General features: G+C 47.3%; 1 protein-coding gene across 1 annotated transcript in view; it reads left to right on the plus strand.

The window, feature by feature from the left end:
- babam2 (BRISC and BRCA1 A complex member 2) overlaps positions 1 to 8,458 on the plus strand; it is a 130,867-nt gene extending 122,409 nt beyond the window's left edge. The window contains exons 9-12 of the mRNA XM_038285173.1: positions 6,492 to 6,562; positions 6,640 to 6,722; positions 7,667 to 7,820; positions 7,888 to 8,458. Coding sequence (XP_038141101.1) covers positions 6,492 to 6,562; positions 6,640 to 6,722; positions 7,667 to 7,820; positions 7,888 to 7,951 — 372 coding nt within the window. The 3' untranslated portion in view covers positions 7,952 to 8,458. The remainder of the gene's footprint in view (positions 1 to 6,491; positions 6,563 to 6,639; positions 6,723 to 7,666; positions 7,821 to 7,887) is intronic.
- The last annotated feature ends 14,793 nt before the right edge of the window (positions 8,459 to 23,251 follow it).

Consider the following 23,251-nt stretch of genomic DNA (forward strand, 5'->3'; position numbering starts at 1 on the left):
GGAGCGCCCTGCGTCTGTCTGGGAGCGCCCTGCGTCGGTCTGGGAGCGCCCTGCGTCTGTCTGGGAGCGCCCTGCGTCGGTCTGGGAGCGCCCTGCGTCTGTCTGGGAGCGCCCTGCGTCGGTCTGGGAGCGCCCTGCGTCGGTCTGGGAGCGCCCTGCGTCGGTCTGGGAGCGCCCTGCGTCTGTCTGGGAGCGCCCTGCGTCTGTCTGGGGGCGCCCTGCGTCGGTCTGGGAGCGCCCTGCCTGCGTCTGTCTGGGAGCGCCCTGCCTGCGTCTGTCTGGGGGCGCCCTGCGTCTGTCTGGGAGCGCCCTGCGTCTGTCTGGGGGCGCCCTGCCTGCGTCTGTCTGGGAGCGCCCTGCGTCTGTCTGGGAGCGCCCTGCGTCTGTCTGGGAGCGCCCTGCGTCTGTCTGGGAGCGCCCTGCGTCGGTCTGGGAGCGCCCTGCGTCTGTCTGGGGGCGCCCTGCGTCGGTCTGGGAGCGCCCTGCCTGCGTCTGTCTGGGGGCGCCCTGCGTCTGTCTGGGAGCGCCCTGCGTCGGTCTGGGAGCGCCCTGCGTCGGTCTGGGAGCGCCCTGCGTCGGTCTGGGAGCGCCCTGCGTCTGTCTGGGAGCGCCCTGCGTCGGTCTGGGAGCGCCCTGCGTCTGTCTGGGAGCGCCCTGCGTCTGTCTGGGGGCGCCCTGCGTCTGTCTGGGGGCGCCCTGCGTCTGTCTGGGGGCGCCCTGCGTCTGTCTGGGGGCGCCCTGCGTCTGTCTGGGAGCGCCCTGCGTCGGTCTGGGAGCGCCCTGCGTCGGTCTGGGAGCGCCCTGCGTCTGTCTGGGAGCGCCCTGCGTCTGTCTGGGAGCGCCCTGCGTCTGTCTGGGAGCGCCCTGCGTCGGTCTGGGAGCGCCCTGCGTCGGTCTGGGAGCGCCCTGCGTCGGTCTGGGAGCGCCCTGCGTCTGTCTGGGAGCGCCCTGCGTCTGTCTGGGAGCGCCCTGCGTCTGTCTGGGAGCGCCCTGCGTCTGTCTGGGAGCGCCCTGCGTCTGTCTGGGGGCGCCCTGCGTCTGTCTGGGAGCGCCCTGCGTCTGTCTGGGAGCGCCCTGCGTCTGTCTGGGAGCGCCCTGCGTCTGTCTGGGAGCGCCCTGCGTCTGTCTGGGGGCGCCCTGCGTCTGTCTGGGGGCGCCCTGCGTCTGTCTGGGAGCGCCCTGCGTCTGTCTGGGAGCGCCCTGCGTCGGTCTGGGAGCGCCCTGCGTCGGTCTGGGAGCGCCCTGCGTCGGTCTGGGAGCGCCCTGCGTCGGTCTGGGAGCGCCCTGCGTCGGTCTGGGAGCGCCCTGCGTCGGTCTGGGAGCGCCCTGCGTCGGTCTGGGAGCGCCCTGCCTGCGTCGGTCTGGGAGCGCCCTGCGTCGGTCTGGGAGCGCCCTGCGTCGGTCTGGGGGCGCCCTGCGTCGGTCTGGGGGCGCCCTGCGTCGGTCTGGGAGCGCCCTGCCTGCGTCGGTCTGGGAGCGCCCTGCCTGCGTCGGTCTGGGGTCGCCCTGCGTCGGTCTGGGAGCGCCCTGCGTCGGTCTGGGGGCGCCCTGCCTGCGTCGGTCTGGGAGCGCCCTGCCTGCGTCGGTCTGGGAGCGCCCTGCGTCGGTCTGGGAGCGCCCTGCCTGCGTCGGTCTGGGAGCGCCCTGCGTCGGTCTGGGAGCGCCCTGCGTCGGTCTGGGGGCGCCCTGCCTGCGTCGGTCTGGGAGCGCCCTGCCTGCGTCGGTCTGGGAGCGCCCTGCCTGCGTCGGTCTGGGAGCGCCCTGCCTGCGTCGGTCTGGGAGCGCCCTGCGTCGGTCTGGGAGCGCCCTGCGTCGGTCTGGGAGCGCCCTGCGTCTGTCTGGGAGCGCCCTGCGTCGGTCTGGGAGCGCCCTGCGTCTGTCTGGGAGCGCCCTGCGTCTGTCTGGGGGCGCCCTGCGTCTGTCTGGGAGCGCCCTGCGTCTGTCTGGGAGCGCCCTGCGTCGGTCTGGGAGCGCCCTGCGTCGGTCTGGGAGCGCCCTGCGTCGGTCTGGGAGCGCCCTGCGTCTGTCTGGGAGCGCCCTGCGTCTGTCTGGGAGCGCCCTGCGTCGGTCTGGGAGCGCCCTGCGTCTGTCTGGGAGCGCCCTGCGTCGGTCTGGGAGCGCCCTGCGTCTGTCTGGGAGCGCCCTGCGTCGGTCTGGGAGCGCCCTGCGTCGGTCTGGGAGCGCCCTGCGTCGGTCTGGGAGCGCCCTGCGTCTGTCTGGGAGCGCCCTGCGTCTGTCTGGGAGCGCCCTGCGTCTGTCTGGGAGCGCCCTGCGTCTGTCTGGGAGCGCCCTGCGTCTGTCTGGGGGCGCCCTGCGTCTGTCTGGGGGCGCCCTGCGTCTGTCTGGGGGCGTCCTGCGTCTGTCTGGGGGCGCCCTGCGTCTGTCTGGGGGCGCCCTGCGTCTGTCTGGGAGCGCCCTGCGTCTGTCTGGGAGCGCCCTGCGTCTGTCTGGGGGCGCCCTGCGTCTGTCTGGGAGCGCCCTGCGTCTGTCTGGGAGCGCCCTGCGTCTGTCTGGGAGCGCCCTGCGTCGGTCTGGGAGCGCCCTGCGTCTGTCTGGGGGCGCCCTGCGTCTGTCTGGGGGCGCCCTGCGTCTGTCTGGGGGCGCCCTGCGTCTGTCTGGGAGCGCCCTGCGTCGGTCTGGGAGCGCCCTGCGTCGGTCTGGGAGCGCCCTGCGTCTGTCTGGGAGCGCCCTGCGTCTGTCTGGGAGCGCCCTGCGTCGGTCTGGGAGCGCCCTGCGTCTGTCTGGGGGCGCCCTGCGTCTGTCTGGGGGCGCCCTGCGTCTGTCTGGGGGCGCCCTGCGTCTGTCTGGGGGCGCCCTGCGTCTGTCTGGGGGCGCCCTGCGTCGGTCTGGGAGCGCCCTGCGTCGGTCTGGGAGCGCCCTGCGTCGGTCTGGGAGCGCCCTGCGTCTGTCTGGGAGCGCCCTGCGTCGGTCTGGGAGCGCCCTGCGTCTGTCTGGGAGCGCCCTGCGTCGGTCTGGGAGCGCCCTGCGTCTGTCTGGGAGCGCCCTGCGTCGGTCTGGGAGCGCCCTGCGTCGGTCTGGGAGCGCCCTGCGTCGGTCTGGGAGCGCCCTGCGTCGGTCTGGGAGCGCCCTGCGTCTGTCTGGGAGCGCCCTGCGTCTGTCTGGGAGCGCCCTGCGTCTGTCTGGGAGCGCCCTGCGTCTGTCTGGGGGCGCCCTGCGTCTGTCTGGGGGCGCCCTGCGTCTGTCTGGGGGCGTCCTGCGTCTGTCTGGGGGCGCCCTGCGTCTGTCTGGGGGCGCCCTGCGTCTGTCTGGGAGCGCCCTGCGTCTGTCTGGGAGCGCCCTGCGTCTGTCTGGGGGCGCCCTGCGTCTGTCTGGGAGCGCCCTGCGTCTGTCTGGGAGCGCCCTGCGTCTGTCTGGGAGCGCCCTGCGTCGGTCTGGGAGCGCCCTGCGTCTGTCTGGGGGCGCCCTGCGTCTGTCTGGGGGCGCCCTGCGTCTGTCTGGGGGCGCCCTGCGTCTGTCTGGGAGCGCCCTGCGTCGGTCTGGGAGCGCCCTGCGTCGGTCTGGGAGCGCCCTGCGTCTGTCTGGGAGCGCCCTGCGTCTGTCTGGGAGCGCCCTGCGTCGGTCTGGGAGCGCCCTGCGTCTGTCTGGGGGCGCCCTGCGTCTGTCTGGGGGCGCCCTGCGTCTGTCTGGGGGCGCCCTGCGTCTGTCTGGGGGCGCCCTGCGTCTGTCTGGGGGCGCCCTGCGTCGGTCTGGGAGCGCCCTGCGTCGGTCTGGGAGCGCCCTGCGTCTGTCTGGGAGCGCCCTGCGTCTGTCTGGGAGCGCCCTGCGTCGGTCTGGGAGCGCCCTGCGTCTGTCTGGGAGCGCCCTGCGTCGGTCTGGGAGCGCCCTGCGTCGGTCTGGGGGCGCCCTGCGTCTGTCTGGGGGCGCCCTGCGTCTGTCTGGGGGCGCCCTGCGTCTGTCTGGGAGCGCCCTGCGTCTGTCTGGGGGCGCCCTGCGTCTGTCTGGGAGCGCCCTGCGTCTGTCTGGGAGCGCCCTGCGTCTGTCTGGGGGCGCCCTGCGTCTGTCTGGGAGCGCCCTGCGTCTGTCTGGGGGCGCCCTGCGTCGGTCTGGGAGCGCCCTGCGTCGGTCTGGGAGCGCCCTGCGTCTGTCTGGGAGCGCCCTGCGTCGGTCTGGGAGCGCCCTGCCTGCGTCGGTCTGGGAGCGCCCTGCCTGCGTCGGTCTGGGAGCGCCCTGCGTCGGTCTGGGAGCGCCCTGCGTCGGTCTGGGAGCGCCCTGCGTCGGTCTGGGAGCGCCCTGCGTCGGTCTGGGAGCGCCCTGCGTCGGTCTGGGAGCGCCCTGCGTCGGTCAGGCATCTGATCTGATCCCCCATAAGCAGAAGATGACGAGCGTAGTTCTTCCTTTTTTCTCCCTTTCTTCTTTCCTTTGTCTTTTCCTTCTTATTTCCTTTCCTTCACTCTGTCCTTCCATAACTCAATCATTTCTCCTTCCTTCTTGTTTCCTTCTTGTTTCTCCATCCTTTCTTTTTCACCTGCACATTTCCTTCCCTTCTCCTTATTTCTCTCTATATTGCTTCCCTTTTCTCTTGTTTACCTTCCTGTTTCCTGACCTTTCTGTCTTTTTTTGTGCCCCCCCATCTTGCCCTGATTCCCATCCTTTTCTCCTTCCTTCCTTTTTATTCCTCCATGCTGTTTGTGCAGGTTTGTTATTTCAAAGCATCTGATAGGAAAACCTGCACTAGATTTCTAGTAAATGTTTGGAAAATCGACAAAGTCGATTCAGAAGTCTTCTGAATTCTGGGAAAGTGTAGATGGAAAAAGTTTGAAGAACCGGATTAGATGCTAGCTCTGTAGTTATTCTATCAGTATCGTCTCTGTTTTTCAGCCCATGTAATGATCAGACGTCCAAACAGCATTAATCTCTATAAAAAGAGGAAAAACAGAGTTGTCTCCTCTCTGATGTGAGGGTCAGAGGTCAGTGTGAATGGAACTGCAGTAAAAACGACCTGCTTTATTGCATCATCCTCCCTGCAGCCATTAGCAAACAGTAACTGGAAGCTGAGGCGAGCAGCCATGGGCGCGGGCAGGTCCAAATACCTGCACAGCAACCTCACCTTGGTTGCATCACCCACGGCTGCAGGCGGCCAATGGGAGGTGGAGGCACAATGACAGCAGCGGGGGTGTGCAGGAAGCCCATTTTCAGACTGCATGAAAGTTCAGTGATCCACAGTTCCTTAAAAACACAGCGACATGTTTGTAGTGTAATGAATATGTGGCCTTGCAGCTGTTTTCAGAAAGCAGCCGCCTCCACCGTCACCATCACAACTGAACGGAAGCTGCAGACACAATGAGTGTTTGAGTTCTTCAAGAGACGCCACCAATCAATGGATTACAGCTCCATGTGTGTGTGTGTGTGTGTGTGTCATATATTACTACTATTACAAAACACTATCAGTCATACATGAAGGTGAGTAATGTGCAGCTTACTCTGCAGAAAATGATGAAACATCCTCCTGCTCTAAACACGCTGCATAAACCTCCATCAAACAGTCTTTATAGGTTCCTATGATTTCACTTAGAACTGGAAAGAGAAACTGGATACATGCATGGCTGCAGGTAGAAGTAATGTTAGGCTGTATTAATTATAGGCCACACACACACACACACACACACGCGACATTTTAAAGCCAAATATGCTACTTTGTTCTTTTCTTAACGGACTCTTGCAGACTAATCCTGATTAACAATCCTAGATCTGCTGTGAAAAGTTTTCTAAAGTCTCTCTTGCTCTTATATTTGGACCTGATCCTAAACCGGCTCCTCAGCGCCAACCCTGACCTAACCCTGTGTTTGCACGTTCCTGCAGCAGGTGCATCACGCCCATCCCAAAGCACGTAGTGGGTAGGGCGAGTTCAGCCCTTAAAGTGCCAGTCTGCATCCATGCAGCCTCCCTATTCGGCAGCAGGTGTAACAGCGGCCTGATGGAGGAGGAAACACCTACATTTCCTTCCACCGGTTTGCTGCATCTGCGTCACAATGACAGAAGTTAGAAAAAATACAGAGAGATCCATTCATCGCTAAACGCTGGGGTCCTCTTTGAAGTTATTACATTTAACGACATAAATTCATTTTGAAGAAAGGGGCAAATGTTATGTTCAGCTGCGCAGCAGAGCTACATCCATCCACATGAGGCGTCACTGTGTTGCCATAGGAACGGCTGCTTTCCCTTTCCATTGGAGGCCGTCCCTTTCATGTTCATACCCGCCTTACGTGCAATCCAGGCACCTTCCACAGACAAACCACTGACTAATAGTCAGTGGTTTGGGATTCAGCGTTAAAAAGCTGCAAAGCCATTTCAGGAGATTAGGCCACTTTAATGTCTCCATTTGGATCCAACTTTTAGCAATTGTTGCTTGTTTTATGGTTTTAAAAAGAATAAAAATGGTCAAAAACTCTTTTAAATGGACCATTTCTAAGGAATAATCTGATTTTTTTGAAAGGATACAGTTTGTTGTCCTGTTTCTTCCTTTTGTCCAGGTTCAGTACGTCATACAAGGTTATCACAAGAGGAGGGAATACATCGCTGCATTTCTTAGCCACTTTGGAACGTAAGTCTGCTTTCAAATCATTATCAGCTCTCCATGATAAATATGAAACGGATTCAAAATGGCGCTGCGTGTTTCAGGGGGGTGGTGGAGTACGACGCAGAGGGATTCACCAAACTGACTCTCCTCCTCATGTGGAAAGACTTCTGCTTCCTGGTGCATGGTAGGGAAGTTACAAACATGGTGGAGGAGGTTTTTCCAGGTGGATCATCTAAATAAGTGGTCCTCCTAAATGTCAATCATTCTGCTCATATGTTTATTTCTACTGGTGAGTCTGACATGCTGGAAAAATTCCAAATCTTCTGTTGGAAAGTAAGCTTGTATGAGTGATGCAAACAACTTTTAATCTGCAAAAAAAATAAAATATAAGAAGTATTTTTTTCTTAAAATAAGTGAATTTCTTCTTGAATTGAGGAGGAAAGCGACAGTTTGGAACGAGATGATTTACATTTAATATTAGAAAGAAAACAATTGCATTGTCTTATTTCAAGAGTAAAATTACTCATTTCATTGGCAAACTATCTTATTTACCTTCTCAAATGAATTGTAAATACACTTACTTTGTTTTTCCAGTGTAAACAGAGCGTGCACGAGGATAAATGGGCTTGTGCACGCTCTCGCACGCTCATTGTCTTGATGCCAGAAAGAGGCCAACAGATTTTACTTTCCCAGGTGGAGCAGTACGGCTATCGCCATGATGATGCCTTGATTTATGCTTATAAATACATTTATTATGATTCATGCAGGAAGTTAAACAGATTCTATGGACACTGCAGTGGAAATAGAACAGGAAAGGAAAAACAGAAAAAAGGAGAAAAGATGAAAGAAAGAGGAGATAAAATGGAGATAATGATAAAACATTTTCAGTCTTCTTCATCAGCTGCAGAGAGAAGGAAAAAGAACAGAACAACCAACAGATATAAGAGATATAATAAAGTAACACCTTGATGCTGTCGCTGAAGTATAAGTAGTATTATTTAGTCTGATGTATAATATTTTTCCTTTTAAGTGGAGAGGGCGGGGCTTTAAAAACTCCTCCTTTAACCTGAGGTTTAGTTTTTATTTTCTCTAACATTTATCTCCTTGTTTTTTCTCTGCAAATCGCAGTGGATCTTCCGCTGTACTTCCCCAGGGACCAACCCAGCCTAACCTTCCAGTCCGTGTACCACTTCACCAGCAGCGGTCAGCTCTACTCTCAGGTGCAGACGTCATACCCCTACAGCCCACGCTGGGACGGTAACGAGATGGCTAAAAGGGCAAAGTAGGTCAAACCTGCAGCGTAAAGAAAGTACGGAAGAGCTCCTCTAAAACCTCTGTCTCTCTTTCAGAGCGTACTTCAAGAGCTTCATCCCTCAGTTCCAGGAGGGAGCCTTCGCCAACGGGAAACTGTAGCTCTGCTGACATTTGCTGGAGTGCGTCTGAGTGTTTGTGCTCTAGTGTCTCTGTCTGCACTTTGAATCTCACATTGTTCTCACCGAAGCTTCGGGGAGAAGCCGTTTTTCTGTAGAAATTGTTTTCTGTGGCATCATGAAGATTCGTCACAAGTGTTGACAGCTGAGTAAAAAGCGTTAAATCTTAAAACTTTTGCAGAAAATGAAGCTGACAGCTTGTATTGTACTTTTTCTTACAGTAAATACTGTTTTGTTTTGTGTGTGACGTCTAGAAACTCCACGCTCAGATTTATTTGCTTTAGAAAGAGCTGAAAGAACAAGCTTTGTTTACTTGCTTTCATCAGGTTCTCAGTTAGTGCTCAGCTGATGATGTTAGATATGTTTTCTATTCACTTAGCTGTTTATTCCTTAAATGGTCTCTTTCTGAAATGTTCATTATATTCATTTAGTAAAACAATGTTTCCTCTGATTGTTTTAGTGCATTGAATAAATCTGAGATTTAAAGAAATTATGGTTTAATTCTACATTGAGTTGGGGACATTTTTTTTACATACATTAGACGTTTAAAGAGGTCAAGAAATGATAAACAGAAAAAAAAACACATGAGGCTTTATTAGTAACTCAAACCTTAACAAACTTCACTATTTGGAAAATAAATATTCTTATTTTCAGGATGCTTTGACTAATATAAGTTGCACAGAACTTCATTTTTTCTGCTAACTTAACACCGAATGAGGAAATGTTTCAGTCGTTCTACCGTGTCACAGTTTCAATGTTTTAAACCGACTTCAATAACTGATGATTTTTCAATATCCTGCCGATCATTTACTGTTTGCTGATGTAGGAAATGTTGCCTGTAAGTCGGAGGCTGCAGGAAACTATTTTGGTCTGATCGTGTTTCCCAAGAGCTAACTATGCCAAACGGGCGTAAGACATTTAAGCCGCTTCCCTGCTGAACACTCAAAGCTAGCTTGACCCGCTAACGATCGGCTTTCTGCTATTTGTTCTATTTCATCGGCAAGCTGCATGGCCACCGTCCCCCCAACACTGGGTGTCTGTCGACGGCATCACTCTGCGTGAGCGTTTACGATGTCGACAGCGGAACGGAAATCAGGGAAGTAAATAATGGAGAGCAGCATGGACGGGAGCCAGAGAGTCGTCAGTATTCATCATTATTTCGTTCTTATCTGTCCGAATCTCTTTTCAGTGCTGCACCGTTTTTATCGACTATGAACAGAGTTTTAGATCAGAAGCTGCTGCCGCGGCGTGCTGACGTCCGTACGCTGCGTTCAATGGTGTCACGTAATTTAGCGGGTCAACCCGGGTCTGGTGTTCGCACAGAATGCCGATCAGAGCCGAGGGGATTTTAACGCGGGTCGCTTGCCGAGCTGTTTGACCCGGCTAGTCCGTGAGCTGTTTGCACTGCCATTAAGAGCCAATTGTTCACCAGTTTAAACTGGTTTTCATCCAGTGTGAAAGAGGTATAATATAAATGTATTTAGACTCCCTGTAATAATCCAAACACACTGAAACACCCAGCGGGAAAACAGCTTCGTCGTTCTTTTAGAAGATCATATCTCAATTGGCAGTGTTCAATTTTACTTTTAATAGTTTATTCCATCAAAAAGAAAAATACAGAAATTAGAGGCAGAAATAAACCAAAATGTAATCAAGAAATATTAACCCCCCCAGCTTAAGTTTTTTATAAAGTACTTTACAAATTCAGGGTGGGAAACAGTCCAGAGAAGTTTCACATATGCTGCAGTACACCCCCCCACCCCCCGCCCCCCCTCCTGGGCGTTTGTATTTTGTTACTCTGACTCCAACCTTTCAGTGAATCACAGGGTCTGACCAGGAGATTAAACTTCTCTTTAGATCTTAAACTCCACAAAAGACAGAATATTTTATTACAAAGTCTGATGTTTCAAAGGAATCGTAGCGACTCGGCCAAGGGGACATTTTCAATGGCTACTGCTGTAACATTAGTGATCGGGAATCACATTCACTAAAACGTGTTCAATAACTCCATGAACTGACCTTCACTGCTGATGTCAATCTTAGTTATTTTGCTAGAGCTACACTTTAAAACTCCCTAAACTATTTAACCTTTAATCAACTATTTACTGCTTGTTAAAGTTGCATGATAACATAAGAGTACGAAAGACAGTAATGTTTTTCTTTATTGTTATTAACAATCCATCCAAATAAATATCACGTTACTGTCTAATATATATAACTTGGAAATATATGTGGTACTTTTAATTAACCAGAGAGCGTCAACAAATGATCCCTAAACCAAAAAGAAAAGAAATATATGCATGTTTAAAACGAGGAATTAGAACATTTACTTCAGTGAGAGCAGATCAGAAAGGATCTGATCATCTTTCTATATAAATATATTTTAAAGCAGGATTTTTTCATCAACTGTCTACTGTACTAAAACATTCCTAGTGTAATCTAATACAAGTAATCTAGAGATTACTTTTAATATGTTGGAAAAAGAAGTGACAATATTTAGATTCATAGTGATTCTCCAGACTCCTCAACTTAAAACTGCCTCATTTCATCAGTTTTCAGAAGAATTAGTAGATTTATATGAAAACGAAGTTCTCTAAGCACAACCGGTATAACGTTCTGTGTAAGCATTCATTACGGCGCAGCTCATACTGGAGAGAAAATACGAAAAATTTAATTGAGCCTTTTTGTTGTGGGGAAGCTGGGAAATAGCTCGAGCGTTAAACCTGCAGTTAATAGGAAAAAAACAAGCCTCAATAAGGTAAGAGTTATGAACACATTTAATTACTAAATAATGTTCCACATTAACGTCTCATTCAAGCAAACACTTTTCCAAATAAAGCAGTTTGCTGCAGCAGACATCAAGGTTTTCTGAATGTGAAGAAGGGGGGGGGGGGGTCTGTGTGTGTGTGTGTGTGTGTGGGGGGGGGGGGGTGCACACTCACTTGTTTTCATCATTAAAAGCAGCTCGTTGTTTGGGGTCCTTGCTGGCTGGAGGCGCAGCCCTTTGCTATATTTATTGTCTGTAAAGCAGCAGCTGTCAGCTCTAATTGAGAACTATAGGATGAATGTTTCTGGGCCATTTAATAGCAGGAAGCCTCTTAAGAAAATAATAAATAAAAACAAGATTATTTTTCTTTTGGAATGCCCCGCTCCTCATTTGTCGCTCTAACCTTTCCGACCTGTTTTTGAAAAATTCTCGGCTGTCAGCCGGAGGATAAGTTGCTTTTATTTTTGAAGGGAGTCAGTGGGGGGGGGGGGGGGGGGCATCTTTAATAAGCTTATGTAAAGAAGTTGACAGAAGGCTGCAGGCGTCGCAGCCGAAACATAAAAAAATAGGTAAAGCTTGATTACGCGCTCCAAAGAGTTTGACCATCTTTAATCTAGTGTCTAAAAACGGCGCCTTTAATTTAAGCTTAAGTGCAGATTACAACATCACAGGAGGGAAAGTTCAACAACTTGGAGAGTCAGTTAGAGAAAACCGTTTTCTTCCAGTCACTGATGTTGACCCGAGCTGACATAAGCCTTTTAATACAACTCCAACAATTCCCTGCAAAGTGTCCTAAACTGCATCACAGTCACATTTAGTTAGCCTCCTGTTTAAAAACCTCCCTGCACCTAAAAACGTCTCACCTTAATGCGCTTTAGGACATCTTAACGCGGATTTATCCCGTCTTAATGATCCTGCAAAGGCACCTTTTGAAGATGTATTTCTGAATCACAGTTCAGAGGTCTGCCAACCCTCACCGCTAATTCTCCAAATCCACTAATCCAACCACAGCAGGCAGATGGAATCATTAAAATGGGAAATATTAGTTGGAATCTTCGGACACACAGTGATCTAAAGAGATGAAGAAAATGGGTTTTTGCTTCATGGGGCTGTTTCTGTCTCAAAACCAAAATGCAATTGTCATATTTTCCTTAATAGAAGTATTTGCATCTCTTTTCAGAAAAAAAGATGAATATTTACATTAGATTAACTTTAAGTAAAGAAACTCTGCAAGCATGATGCTTAAAGGAAGTCAGGACCTGCCAGCCTTAAAGAAATGACAAGTGTGTGAAACAGGATCACTTAAAGCGCCGCAACTCTTCAACCTTCCCACTTTATCCCAGAAGTCAGCCGAGTCGTGGGAAACTTCTGAAGAGCACAAAACTCTGCTGAAAACGAAGTGTGTCTACATGCAGAAGAGATAAGAAAGTGAGCGACTGAAAATCCTGAATCATCTCCCAGAAAGACGACAAACTGTTGCAAGACTGAGCTAATCTGAGAGAGGGAGGCGTCTGAAAGGCCTCAATATGTCAGCCATAGTGGACAGGCGCCTTATTGGAGCATGTTTACTTCTCCTCTCGACTAACTGCATCTGTCATCCTTCCTTTGCATGTTTGACCTTTTCTTCATTGTTTCTACAGACCGAAGGCACAGGACGAGCCGCCGGTTGCTCTGCATGGCAGAGAGTCAGGCTGTAAAGTTTCCACGTTTCTCCTGATCTCTGGCGAAGTTTGGGGCGTTTGCAAAGCGACGTAGGGTTGTTGATGCGAGCCGAGTTGGGATGATGGAGCTGAAAGGCTTAACTAATTTTGGAAAGGGGGGGGGGGGGGGGGGGGGGGGGGGCTTCTGTTGCTGCCTGTTTGATCTATAAATTAAAAAAAAAGAAATAAATTGAATCGTTTCTTCGGTTCCTCACTCCACTTGTTTTTTTTGGAGGATGTTGCAGTCCTGAGTCAAACACTCTTCCTTCCCACTCCTCTAGTTATTAACTGGATCCAGTTAAACCCGGCTCGTTAATTGCTAATTATTAAGGCAGGAGAGCGTAGCTAAGCTGATCTGATGAGTCTTCACCCAGGAGCTGGTAGGTTTTTCCCGTTTCGTATCATTTTCTGGAAGGAGCTTGTTTTGTATGGCCGCTGACAAGATGTACAGAGATCTCCTTAAAAAGCGAGGAAGGACTCCCTTTATTCCACCCCTGTGGGCGCCATCATTAGTTTAAAGCTTAACTAAAGCTTTTCCTGCAGGTGTTTGGTTTTCTTCGCAGTGCAGAAGCTGTTTTTGGCTTTGCTTTGCTATGATTGTCAAAAAAGATTAAACCTTTAGAGAAAAATACTGAAACAGGCCCAGTCTGCCTTCTTTGCCAATCTGGAGAGAATAAATGTTTTAAAATATTAGGATCATGGAAAAGCTTGAAGCATTTATTCTTTCTGATTAAAGTGCCACTAAATAGACTTTCCAACCTCTCCTGTCTTCCGTATTTCCCTTACAATTAAAATTATTATAATCCTGAATGTATTTTTGCTTGAAAGGATTTAGATTTCAAAAGAACATATTAACTAAATAAAAAAAAGAAGATATGTGTTTCAGTGGAAAAAAATCTAAATCTAGATAAGTCATTTTTTTCTTAAAATGATTTCATTTGTTCTTGGATTAAGGAGATAAAAGAGACATTTTCCAATAGAACAAGACAATTTACAGTTTAAACAAGAAAACACGATTTCATTGTCTTATTTCAAGTGCATGTTATCTAAGTATCTTATTTTAATCTCATTCCATTGGCAAATCATCTCATTTACTCAAATTAAGAGTAAATACACTTAATTTAATAAATGTTTACTAATTTCTAGATGTTTTTTCCAGTTCACCTTTTACTGTCAGGAGCTGCTGGTTTGCATCTAGTTCACTTTCATCATTTTAACATAGAATGAATCAATAATTGTTGATTTCTTTCTAAAAGCCACTGATTGTCAAATGTTTAGAAAATGTTTGTTTCCAAATTGGTTATTAATTTAGCAAAATGTGGAAGAATTAAAGGGGTCTGAATACTTTCCATTGGTAGTGCATCCCATGGCTCTGTGCCCCCCCCATCCCATGGCTCTGTGCCCCCCCCATCCCATGGCTCTGTGCCCCCCCCCCTCTGAGGAGCTGTCACTCTGGATCTCGGCGCTGTCGGTTCAGCCTGTCACGCTGAGGGATGCGTTCCGATCAGCCGTGGACACTGATAGACCTGTCAGGTGGGATGACGGCTGCGACTGAAGACGCACGCAGACAGGTACATGTAATGTGACAAGACTCCCCGCTTCCTCTCCTCTCCAACCCCCTCCCCCCGTCCTCCTTACCTTGGAAAAAATAAATACCCATAAGTTGGAAGAGGGCAGAAAGGATGAGGATGTATCCTGACGAGTTAAGGGAAAGTTTTAGTTTGAGGCTGAATAAATGTGATGCAGCTACATGACGAATCGTTGATCTGAACATCCTGACTTTCTGCACGGGATTGATAAGCTATTGAGCAACTTCATGAAATCACAAGTTCATCTTCATTACAGATGAGATCTAAAGAAAGTTTATCTTTATCTCTGTGCTTTTTTCTTTTATTGACACCGTTTGGTTTCCAAAAGCTCCTGCTGCTTCATTTGGATGCTTTTCCACATTAAGGTCTGACGAGGTCCAGGTCTAACCCTAACCAGTCCAGTAAAGTGAGTGCAAATGTGTCTAATGCTCCTGCTGCTCTGTGTTCAATGGCAGAGATCGGCTGTACACCAGCGGCTGTCACTGGAAATCCCCTCTGGCCAGTCGCCTCTTGGGGTTTCCGCGACTGGTTGTTGCGGCTGGAAGGAGCTGTTAGCGGTTCTCGTCTATCTAATCCAAACTGCAGGAACCAGAATTAAAAAAAGCAAAGATATTTTGCCGGCAGGTTTCTACATTTTAAGTTAATAAAGGTCAGAGGTCGGTAACCCAAACAAAAACTAAATCTGTCTGGAGCCGCAAAAATGTAAAAGTCTTCTATCAGCCTCGTCTGGAATCACGGCTCTGAGTGTTTTATCCCTCTATAGAAAAGGACTATATGGGCTTAAATATATAATAAACATTCATGATTAAATCCTGGAGCAAAGGTCACACAGCAGCATGAGGTGAGGGAGGAGCAGTGAACGCGTCACCGCCTGGTTTAGGTTTGGTTGCACTGATGAAATTATAGAAACACAATAAAGGAATCTTTCTATGGTGGAGCAATTTCTTTTCAATTAGGTTCAATAGAAATTATATTTCTTATGAAGTCAATAGACATTTATAATTTAGGAATTTTACATATTTTTTACTTCATTTAAGTTAAAACTACAGTTTTCTATAAAATTCTAAAAAATTAGAACTCCATTATTTTTATTTGTTGTGGAAAAAAATATTTAACAGATGAAAACTGGGATCCTATCTCAGTCCCACTGAAGCTATCAGCTTATTGTTTCTGAATAATTAGTAAAACAGAATTTTTTTAAAGAAAAAGAATGAAATAGATCCAAAGGACCAATCAGTAACCAAGTCTGTTCCAGCGCAGATCATCATTAGAATTTCTTTTTAGTATTTCGTCATCATAACAGGGGCCAGATAAGCATCTTCAAATCAGGGACATCTTTTGATCCGCTTGCTTGGTTTTTGACCAAAAGTGGACTTCATTGGTGGTGCAGTTCACTTTTTCACTAAACTTAGTGAACTATGACCTATAAACTAAGTTACGGATGTAATGGTCATTGCTCCTATTGTCAAGCATGACTGAGGGTGACAGACTGGGAGCAGTTCTATGTGCTGCTTTTCTATGCTGCGTTTGTTACAGTCAAGAACAGCTCATTCAATGCAGGTCTCATTTTTATTTCTAATTTTAGAGCGCTGTTAGCATATAAGTGCTGCTAGCCTAAGGAGGCCATGTGCTCCAGATGGTCTGAACGGCAGCAGACCAAACCTGTCCTGTTTTAGCTACCTCAATAATAAATGGTTAAAAGTTCACAAACCAAAGGTTTGGTTTTAAACAATCTGGAAAACCAAGATAATGAGGCTATTGCTTTGGATGGTTTTGATTGGTTAATCAGCAATATTTTATTAAATTGTAAACAAGACCTTTAACTCACATCAGTTTAAACACTTTTAGCCACTAAACATACTTTTCAGAAAGGAGAATAGGTTCTTGGTCCCAGAGATAAATGTCTTTATGCAGATCGTACATGTCAGCCTCACAAGAGAACAGAAAACTTTGTAAAAAGACTGGCTGACAGGTTTAATTATCCACGCTGAGGTGAGTCCTCTACAAATATGAGCTGTAAGGTAAGTCAGGCAGGAAGGAGCTGTTAAGCCTAAAGCAACATAAAAAGCAAAGATTACAGATTGCAAATACCCCCCCCCCCCCACCCCCCCACCCCCCCCCAAAAATACAGTCAACTTTAACAGGCCACTCAGATAACAACCTTTGGTTCATTTAAAGAGTTGCCAAGGATACAAAAAAGGATTGGAGCAATTTTAAGTTTAAAAGATATTTCACTTATAATAAAGAAAAGTCAATTAATTTCAAACCTGAAGTTTTATTTAAATGTCATGTATGAAAACAATATTTAAATGTCTTCATGCAGCTCAGCTTTATTTAACAAAAACAATCAAAATTCGCAGAGAGACTCTAAAATGAGCTCCATTTTTACATGTATGTCGGCGTGTTTTTGCAGTGTAAGGGTCGACATGTTGCTGTGTTACAGCTTACTGGGAGATTCAGACAGCAGACGCATTTAGAAGCTACAGTCTGGGAAAGGAACAGGTTTGGATCTTTGGAAAGATTTAACACAATGTTCAGAACAGAACAGTCTGAATGTGTAAGATGGGTGGGGCCTAAAACGGGCCTGACAGCAGATCTTTGCCCCAGGGACACCAGCTAAGCCACACCTGATGTAAACACAGGCACAGAAAAAGGGCTTAAAGTTTAGAAAGTAAGAAAATTCTTCTTCATAATCCCAAACTATGAGGGTAAGTATGAACCCTGCCACGGTCTGCTGCAGCCATGAGGCAATAAGGTTAATAAGGTTGTCACAAGCTTGTTTGACTTAAAGGTTCATCGCCCAGATCTGAGGACCAACAGTATGGCAGTAATTATGTGAGGAGAGGCAGCTTGAGTGTATCCACACATCAGTTCACACCCACTCTGCTCTGCACTCAGCTGCTGACCTCCGTCTGACTCTGTGGCCTGGTGGGTCGGCTAAAACTACCACAAGAAGTGCAAGCAAGACGGTAGCTGAAGCTGAAGGGGAAATGCAAAGGGTGAGAGCAGAGGGGGAGTGATAATGGGGGGGGGGGGGGGGGGGGGGCAGCACGTCCCAAGTGACATAAACCCCCTTTGGCAGCCTAATTAAATTTTCCAGTTTTCAACACTCACATTAAGCCTCCAGTGAGCTGGATGGAAGGAATGGACGCAGCAGAGGAGGAAGAGAGGAAGACCCCCCCCCCCACACACACACACACACACCACACCCCCCCCTGAAAGGAGATCTGCCACCATGCTTGTTTTCTAAGTTAGCTTCGATCGGTAAGTTTCACCTGAAACTTGAGGAAACATCAACAGTTAGAAGCTGCTTCTATCAATGATCTCATTCCTTCATGATCCAGATGTTATGATGAGGTCAGGAAAGTAGACCGACCCATAAATCCAGAGGTTTGACTTTTCACTCAGCTTTATAGCAGCAGCCGCACCGATCCGTCCATCCACCTCCTGCTCCATTCTCCGCTCTCTCGTAAAAATACGACCCCAAGGTCCTTAAACTCCGCCTCTTCATCCAACCTGAAGGAAACTAAAAGATTAAACAGTAAAACTCTTAAAAATGATTATAGTTGCAGGGGGGGGGGGTTAGATGTTCTTGTTTTTCTATAAACCTGTTTTATCTTCTGACCGTCTTATTTTACCAACTGAAGATAAGCGCTCCCAAAGTATAATGCTGCCACCACCGTATTTCACAGTGGAGATTGTTGTGGCGTTTTTTAGGGTGATGCACTCTTGGTTTGAACATACAGTTTTTTTGTCGTTATAAATTTTTCATTATTGATAATAATTAATCAATAATTAATTCATGCTAGCTTTAAGCAAACATTTGTCTGCAATGCAAATATATGATCAGCACAGTGATGCTGTGGAAGAGTAAAATAAAGAGCTTTAACATCTGACACCAATGAAGTCTCCTCCTGTGGGGGGGGGGGGGGGGGGGGGGGGGTTGCAGGACATCAAGCCTCTCTGACCAATGAAGTTATTCAGACTGAAATTCTGCAGAAAAGTGCATAAATATTCTTCCAATTATTCAGGCACATCTTGATGTATCTTTCAGGAGGATCTCAATCCAACTGAGGTCCTTTTTTAAGAACAAGTGATAAAACATAAACTAAAGCCAAATCCTTCTAAACTTCATGCACTAACTAGACAATAAATTGGTTCCATCAGTCTTCCAGAGCATTCACTCTGTTTATCTTCTAAAAACAAGGGATATTCCGCAGTGAAGATATCTCTTCAGGTTAGGGTTCATACATCAACATCACTAAACACATGACTGCATGTAAAAACATGCCATAAATAATCTTCTTGTAAGCTGCCCTGAAACAGGGAAGGTTTCCAAACATGGTTGCCACTTCCTGGGACAGCTGGCAGAAATAGGGCGAGCGATTTGTTTGCATTTCCTGGCTATAGGAACAAACGTGCTGACAGTTAGCAAAACAGATGAAAAGTTGTGAAACCGAGTCATCTTCAGGTGAAAATCCAAAGCAAACAGCCTCTTTACCACCCACAGTTAGTTCAACAGGAGAGTTCTGGGAAATGTTTTCACAGACAATAAAACAGCCTCATAAACAAGGACTGAGCAGCAGCTTCAGTAAAAGCTGTGTTTATGTTCAGCACAATGCTCTCTAGGACTCCATTGTAGATGGCATTCTGGTTTGCATTTCCACTTAATAATTGTTTGGATTTTTTCGCTTAAGGAATGCTCATCATGATGATGACTTTAAATTTTAGGACAAATGAGAAAATTTAAACTGTTTTGAAAGATGCAACAAATGTGTCCCACTTTACTCTAGCTTGCTAAGTCAGTTTGTCTAATATGGTGGATGTTGGTTTGAATCCAGGGCGTCAGGAAGGGGAATTTATGGCAAAACTTATGCAAGTTTTTCAGGTTTATTTTATAGTGAAATATGACAACAAACAGACAGAAGTGCAACATGTACAGTTATCTGTAAAATTAAAAAAGGTTTATTTTTCTTAGTTAGCAACATCAGTTCAAGAACGTGGCTTTATCATTCAGGTGGTGGCAGTATCATGGTGGGGGTATTAGAAAATGATGGGAAGATGGATGGAGCAGAGGATCCTGTTTTAATTGGTTTCCACACAGTCACTTTGGAGTCACTGGAGGCCTGGATGGGGGGTTGGCCTGTCAGGCTACCTGCTCGGCTAACACTGGTCAATCCAGTCCTATTGTGTGAGGAATGTGTTAGCAAGTGTAGCTGCTGGTCCGGCCCTCGATCCGCCTTGGCTAGGTGTGAGTCTTGCTGTGATTGTTTTCTGATCTGGCTGTGGGGGGCTCTGTGCTGGGTTTGACCCTGTGCTTTGGCTTGCGCTCATCTGGGCATGGTGCCCCCTGGTAAGGTTGCATGGCGCTGGCTGGTCGGTTCTCATCGGGGGTTTAGGGGTGCTCTGTCGCCTCGGCAGCCTGTCCACAGCCTGTCTTCCAGGGACAGACTCTCTCTATTTCTGGTGCGGTATTGGGGTTGGGATTTGAGGGTTGGGGAGAGAGTGGGGGCTGGGAGCCCTCGGTCTGGGTGGTGGCTTGCCCCCGGTGATTGGGGCCTTGCTCCCCTGGTGGAGGATGGAGAACAGGGTGCCTATTGGGGTCATTAGGAGAGCTGGCTCCCTGGGGGAACCCTGTTCCCCCGTCCTTTGCTCCCCATCTCTGATGCTTCCTCTCACCTGCTCTATTCCACAACCACACACATAGGATCCTGGGGAAGAGATCCTCACCAGGGTGGGTCCTCTGAAGCTTGTAGCATCTATGACCCAGTTTTAATGAACACCCTAACCAGCATCATTTAGAACATTTCCATCCATTGGGGCAAAGGAGAAGGGTCCGCCTTTCTGGCTTTGCTTCCTCACACCCACCTGTGATCGTTGGAAGGAATTTTGACACTTAGAGTTTAGGAAAGGAAGGTGGTTTTAAATCCACGGTAGTCCAACAGACAACAATACTTCAACCAATCAGGAGCGGCGTTTCTGGCTTACCTTGGGCTCTTTGGTTCCCATCCTATGGCTTTGATGCCTTGTCTGGGAAAGGAGATCCTGGTTCCTGGCATTGGGTGGGGGTCTGGGACATTGGAGGGTTTGGCTTCATCCTTGAGGCGGAGCCAGCTGGCTGTACAGCAGGTAGGATACAACTACCGTTCCCGTACTACCCGGCTGCCTACCTTAACCCTGCATCGGCCTGTGCCTGCTGTAAGGTGAGGGGACGATGGAGGATGTCTGGTGGCTGGGCTTGCCTTGGCCGAGGGGGTGGATTGGTCCAAAGTCCATGTCAAGTTTATGATTTTGAAGAAGTATTTGCTCACACACCATAAGGCCAAAGCCACTAAGCAAAACACACCTTTTTGTTTACTAAGGGTTGCAATTCTGCTAAAGTTTGCACCACTCTCTCCTAATTGCAAACAATAGCCTAGAGTAGGCCTGCCACGATAACAAATGTTGCTGAAAGATTAATTGTCTCAAAAATTATTGCAATAAACGATAATATTGTTTTAAGACCTTTTTACACTGATTTAATAAAAATGACATAATAATGCATGTATTTTCCTGCCAAAGATAAACACACTTATTTTCAACACAACACTGGAACTGGTTAACAAAATAAACCAGAAATAAAAATCAAATGGACTCTCAGTCTCTGTTAACTAAAAATACACTTGAATAAAAACTAAACAAAAGATAAACCCACAGTGGAAATAAAAATGTTAGCTGCATGTGTAGGTTGGCTGCTTTTAGTTGCAACTGTTTTATGACAAATGCGACATGCTGGCTCGCATAAGTTCAGCGGTTCGCTTCGGTCATTTGGTTTGAATCCGAAATATTCCCACACTGCGGCTGTTGCGCTCGGCTTTCAAACCAGTTCCATTTTGAGCTTTCTCCCCCAACATAAGATGTGTTTTTTTTTTCTCGCTAACTCCTATCATGACAGGCCTAGCCTAGAGTCATTTAATCTTTCAATTAGAGTTTTTTAAAGTTGCATATTTTTGAACTTATTAGGATGTTGGGCGCTCTGCTAAATGTGATCAGCCGTGTTCTGGTTGAAGGTTAATTTTAAACTTGCAGAAATTCAGCAGATTCTTTCAACTTGAAACTCTTGAAATGCAACTTCCAAGTAAAAGTCGCCCCGAACAGCCGAAACTCCAGCGAGGCGGCAGTTCAAACCCGCTTTTTACAAACACTCTATGAAAACACTGTGTCCTTTTTCTCTCTGTCTGCTATGAACTCTTTCTAGTTTCGGCTCATTTGTTATAAATTTGTCAGCATGCTTAACCTGCACTGCACTGTGTAGCACTTTGAGATTTTTCTTAATGAAAAGTGCGGTACAAAATTGGATTTATTATTATTATTATTATTAACCCTGAACTGGGCCAGTAAGCGTTTTTGATCACTTGCTGTGTTCCCTTAGAAATGGAATCCCCCCGTCCCTCAGTGAGGTCTAGAAGCACTAGATCTATATCCAGCCATTCAGCATAGATCCTGCTACACGGCTGTACATCTGATTTTGGCATTTGATCAATTAGATGAGCCCTGAATAATAGATTACCTGCTGGAAATTAAGGTGAAAGAAAGTTAACAACTGAAGAAAAAAGGTAAAAAGCTAATTAAATTAAAGAGCAAAGTTTAAAAGTTAATAAGGCTAGTTAACAATAATATTTAGGTTTATAAACTAAAAAATGTAAGTTCCAGAATCAGCATTAATGCTCTAAGGTTAAGTTGTATCAAAAAAATGTGTTTCACTCTTAGAGTGTTTTTCATGAATTTCTTCTAGAAGCACTTTTATTATTTTTCTTAATATATTCGGGTAAGTTGGCGTTTCCTGTTATTATATTGACATTTATCTTTACCATCAAAATATCCATATTTTTTAATGTTACAAAGGTAATAAGGTCTAATCCTGGATTCCAATAACCCTATTGGCTTAAAATCTGGATTTTCAAAGTATTTCATTGAATATTATAAATGGATTTTTGCTTTAGCTTACCAGCTGATGTCCTGAGATATTTCCAAAAGATCTTTTATGTATTTATTTTTACCTCAGGATGGTATTCATGATTTAAAGTGGAGCCAAACACCCCAACAGCATGATGCTGTTCCCCTCCAGGCAAACGTTAGAAACTGTTTTATGTGTCCAGATATTGAGGCATTTGATTCTTCCAGATCGTTGTTTGGGATCTTTGGATCCCATCCTGTAGCTTCAATGCCTTATTATAAGTTAAAAATAAAATCCTCCTTGTTCAGCTAAGTCTAAGACTGCAATCCCAGGAGTTTTCTCACACTGGGATTTTAAATGTGACCGAATCTTCATGCGTAACACATGTCACCATAAGAGTCACGGTCTCTGTCCCTCTGTGCATCTGCAGTGTAATGTAACCTTTAATGATGATTTTGGAGATTTCATTCTTCCATTTGGGGCAAACAGGAGTTGCTGGTATTGGCATCTTTACCTAGTCTTTTATTTTTGGATGATGAGAACATTTCAAACTAAAATATGTTCAAATCTGGAACATAGAACCCATCTCTTTTCAAAATGGTATAATGTTTAGGCCTTTGCTTAGTCTTTATACTTACAATGATAGTTGAAATGGATGTGGAACCTTTAGGCATCCAGCATTTATAATCACTTATAAATGTGTTGCTTTATTTTACCCAGAAATTTGTAAATAAACCAACTAGAAGCGTCTTAATCCATAAATTAATCATCCAGGCTTTTCCAAAATTCTGGAATTTAGCAAATAAAATGAGTTTAGGTGATCTTAGCTTAACTTTAAACATTTGAAATGCTGGGTCAAATGTCAGAGAGCAATAAAAGGATATTTATTTATCTTTTGTCCAATATTTGCATACATTGTTTTGGCTGATGACTTCTCAACCAAAAAGCCATTAACATTCCAGGCTGCACTACCCAGGGTCTGCTCTCAGTCCACTGTGCTCTAAATTACTTTGACAACCTTGTTGACAGATGGAGATAAACCGGCCCATTGTGAGCGAACTGCTGCTGCTCTCACCCAGCTCCACTCCAGTGTTATTTGATTTGATTGTTTTGGGCCAACGACGAGGAAAACAAGTCGCAGGAGAACAAAACAGAATAATAAGCCCACTTTTGTCAGACAGCCAACACTTTCCTCTCCTCGGTTTCTTGCGTCGAGGTGGAAGCAGGGAGGGGATTTTTGTTTTCCTCCGTCAAAAACAAGCCGTCCAGTAAAAGTGGAAGGAACATCAGG

The sequence above is a fragment of the Cyprinodon tularosa genome, unplaced genomic scaffold (assembly GCF_016077235.1).
Source record: "Cyprinodon tularosa strain WSP-4 unplaced genomic scaffold, ASM1607723v1 ctg207, whole genome shotgun sequence".
Lineage (NCBI taxonomy): Eukaryota > Metazoa > Chordata > Actinopteri > Cyprinodontiformes > Cyprinodontidae > Cyprinodon > Cyprinodon tularosa.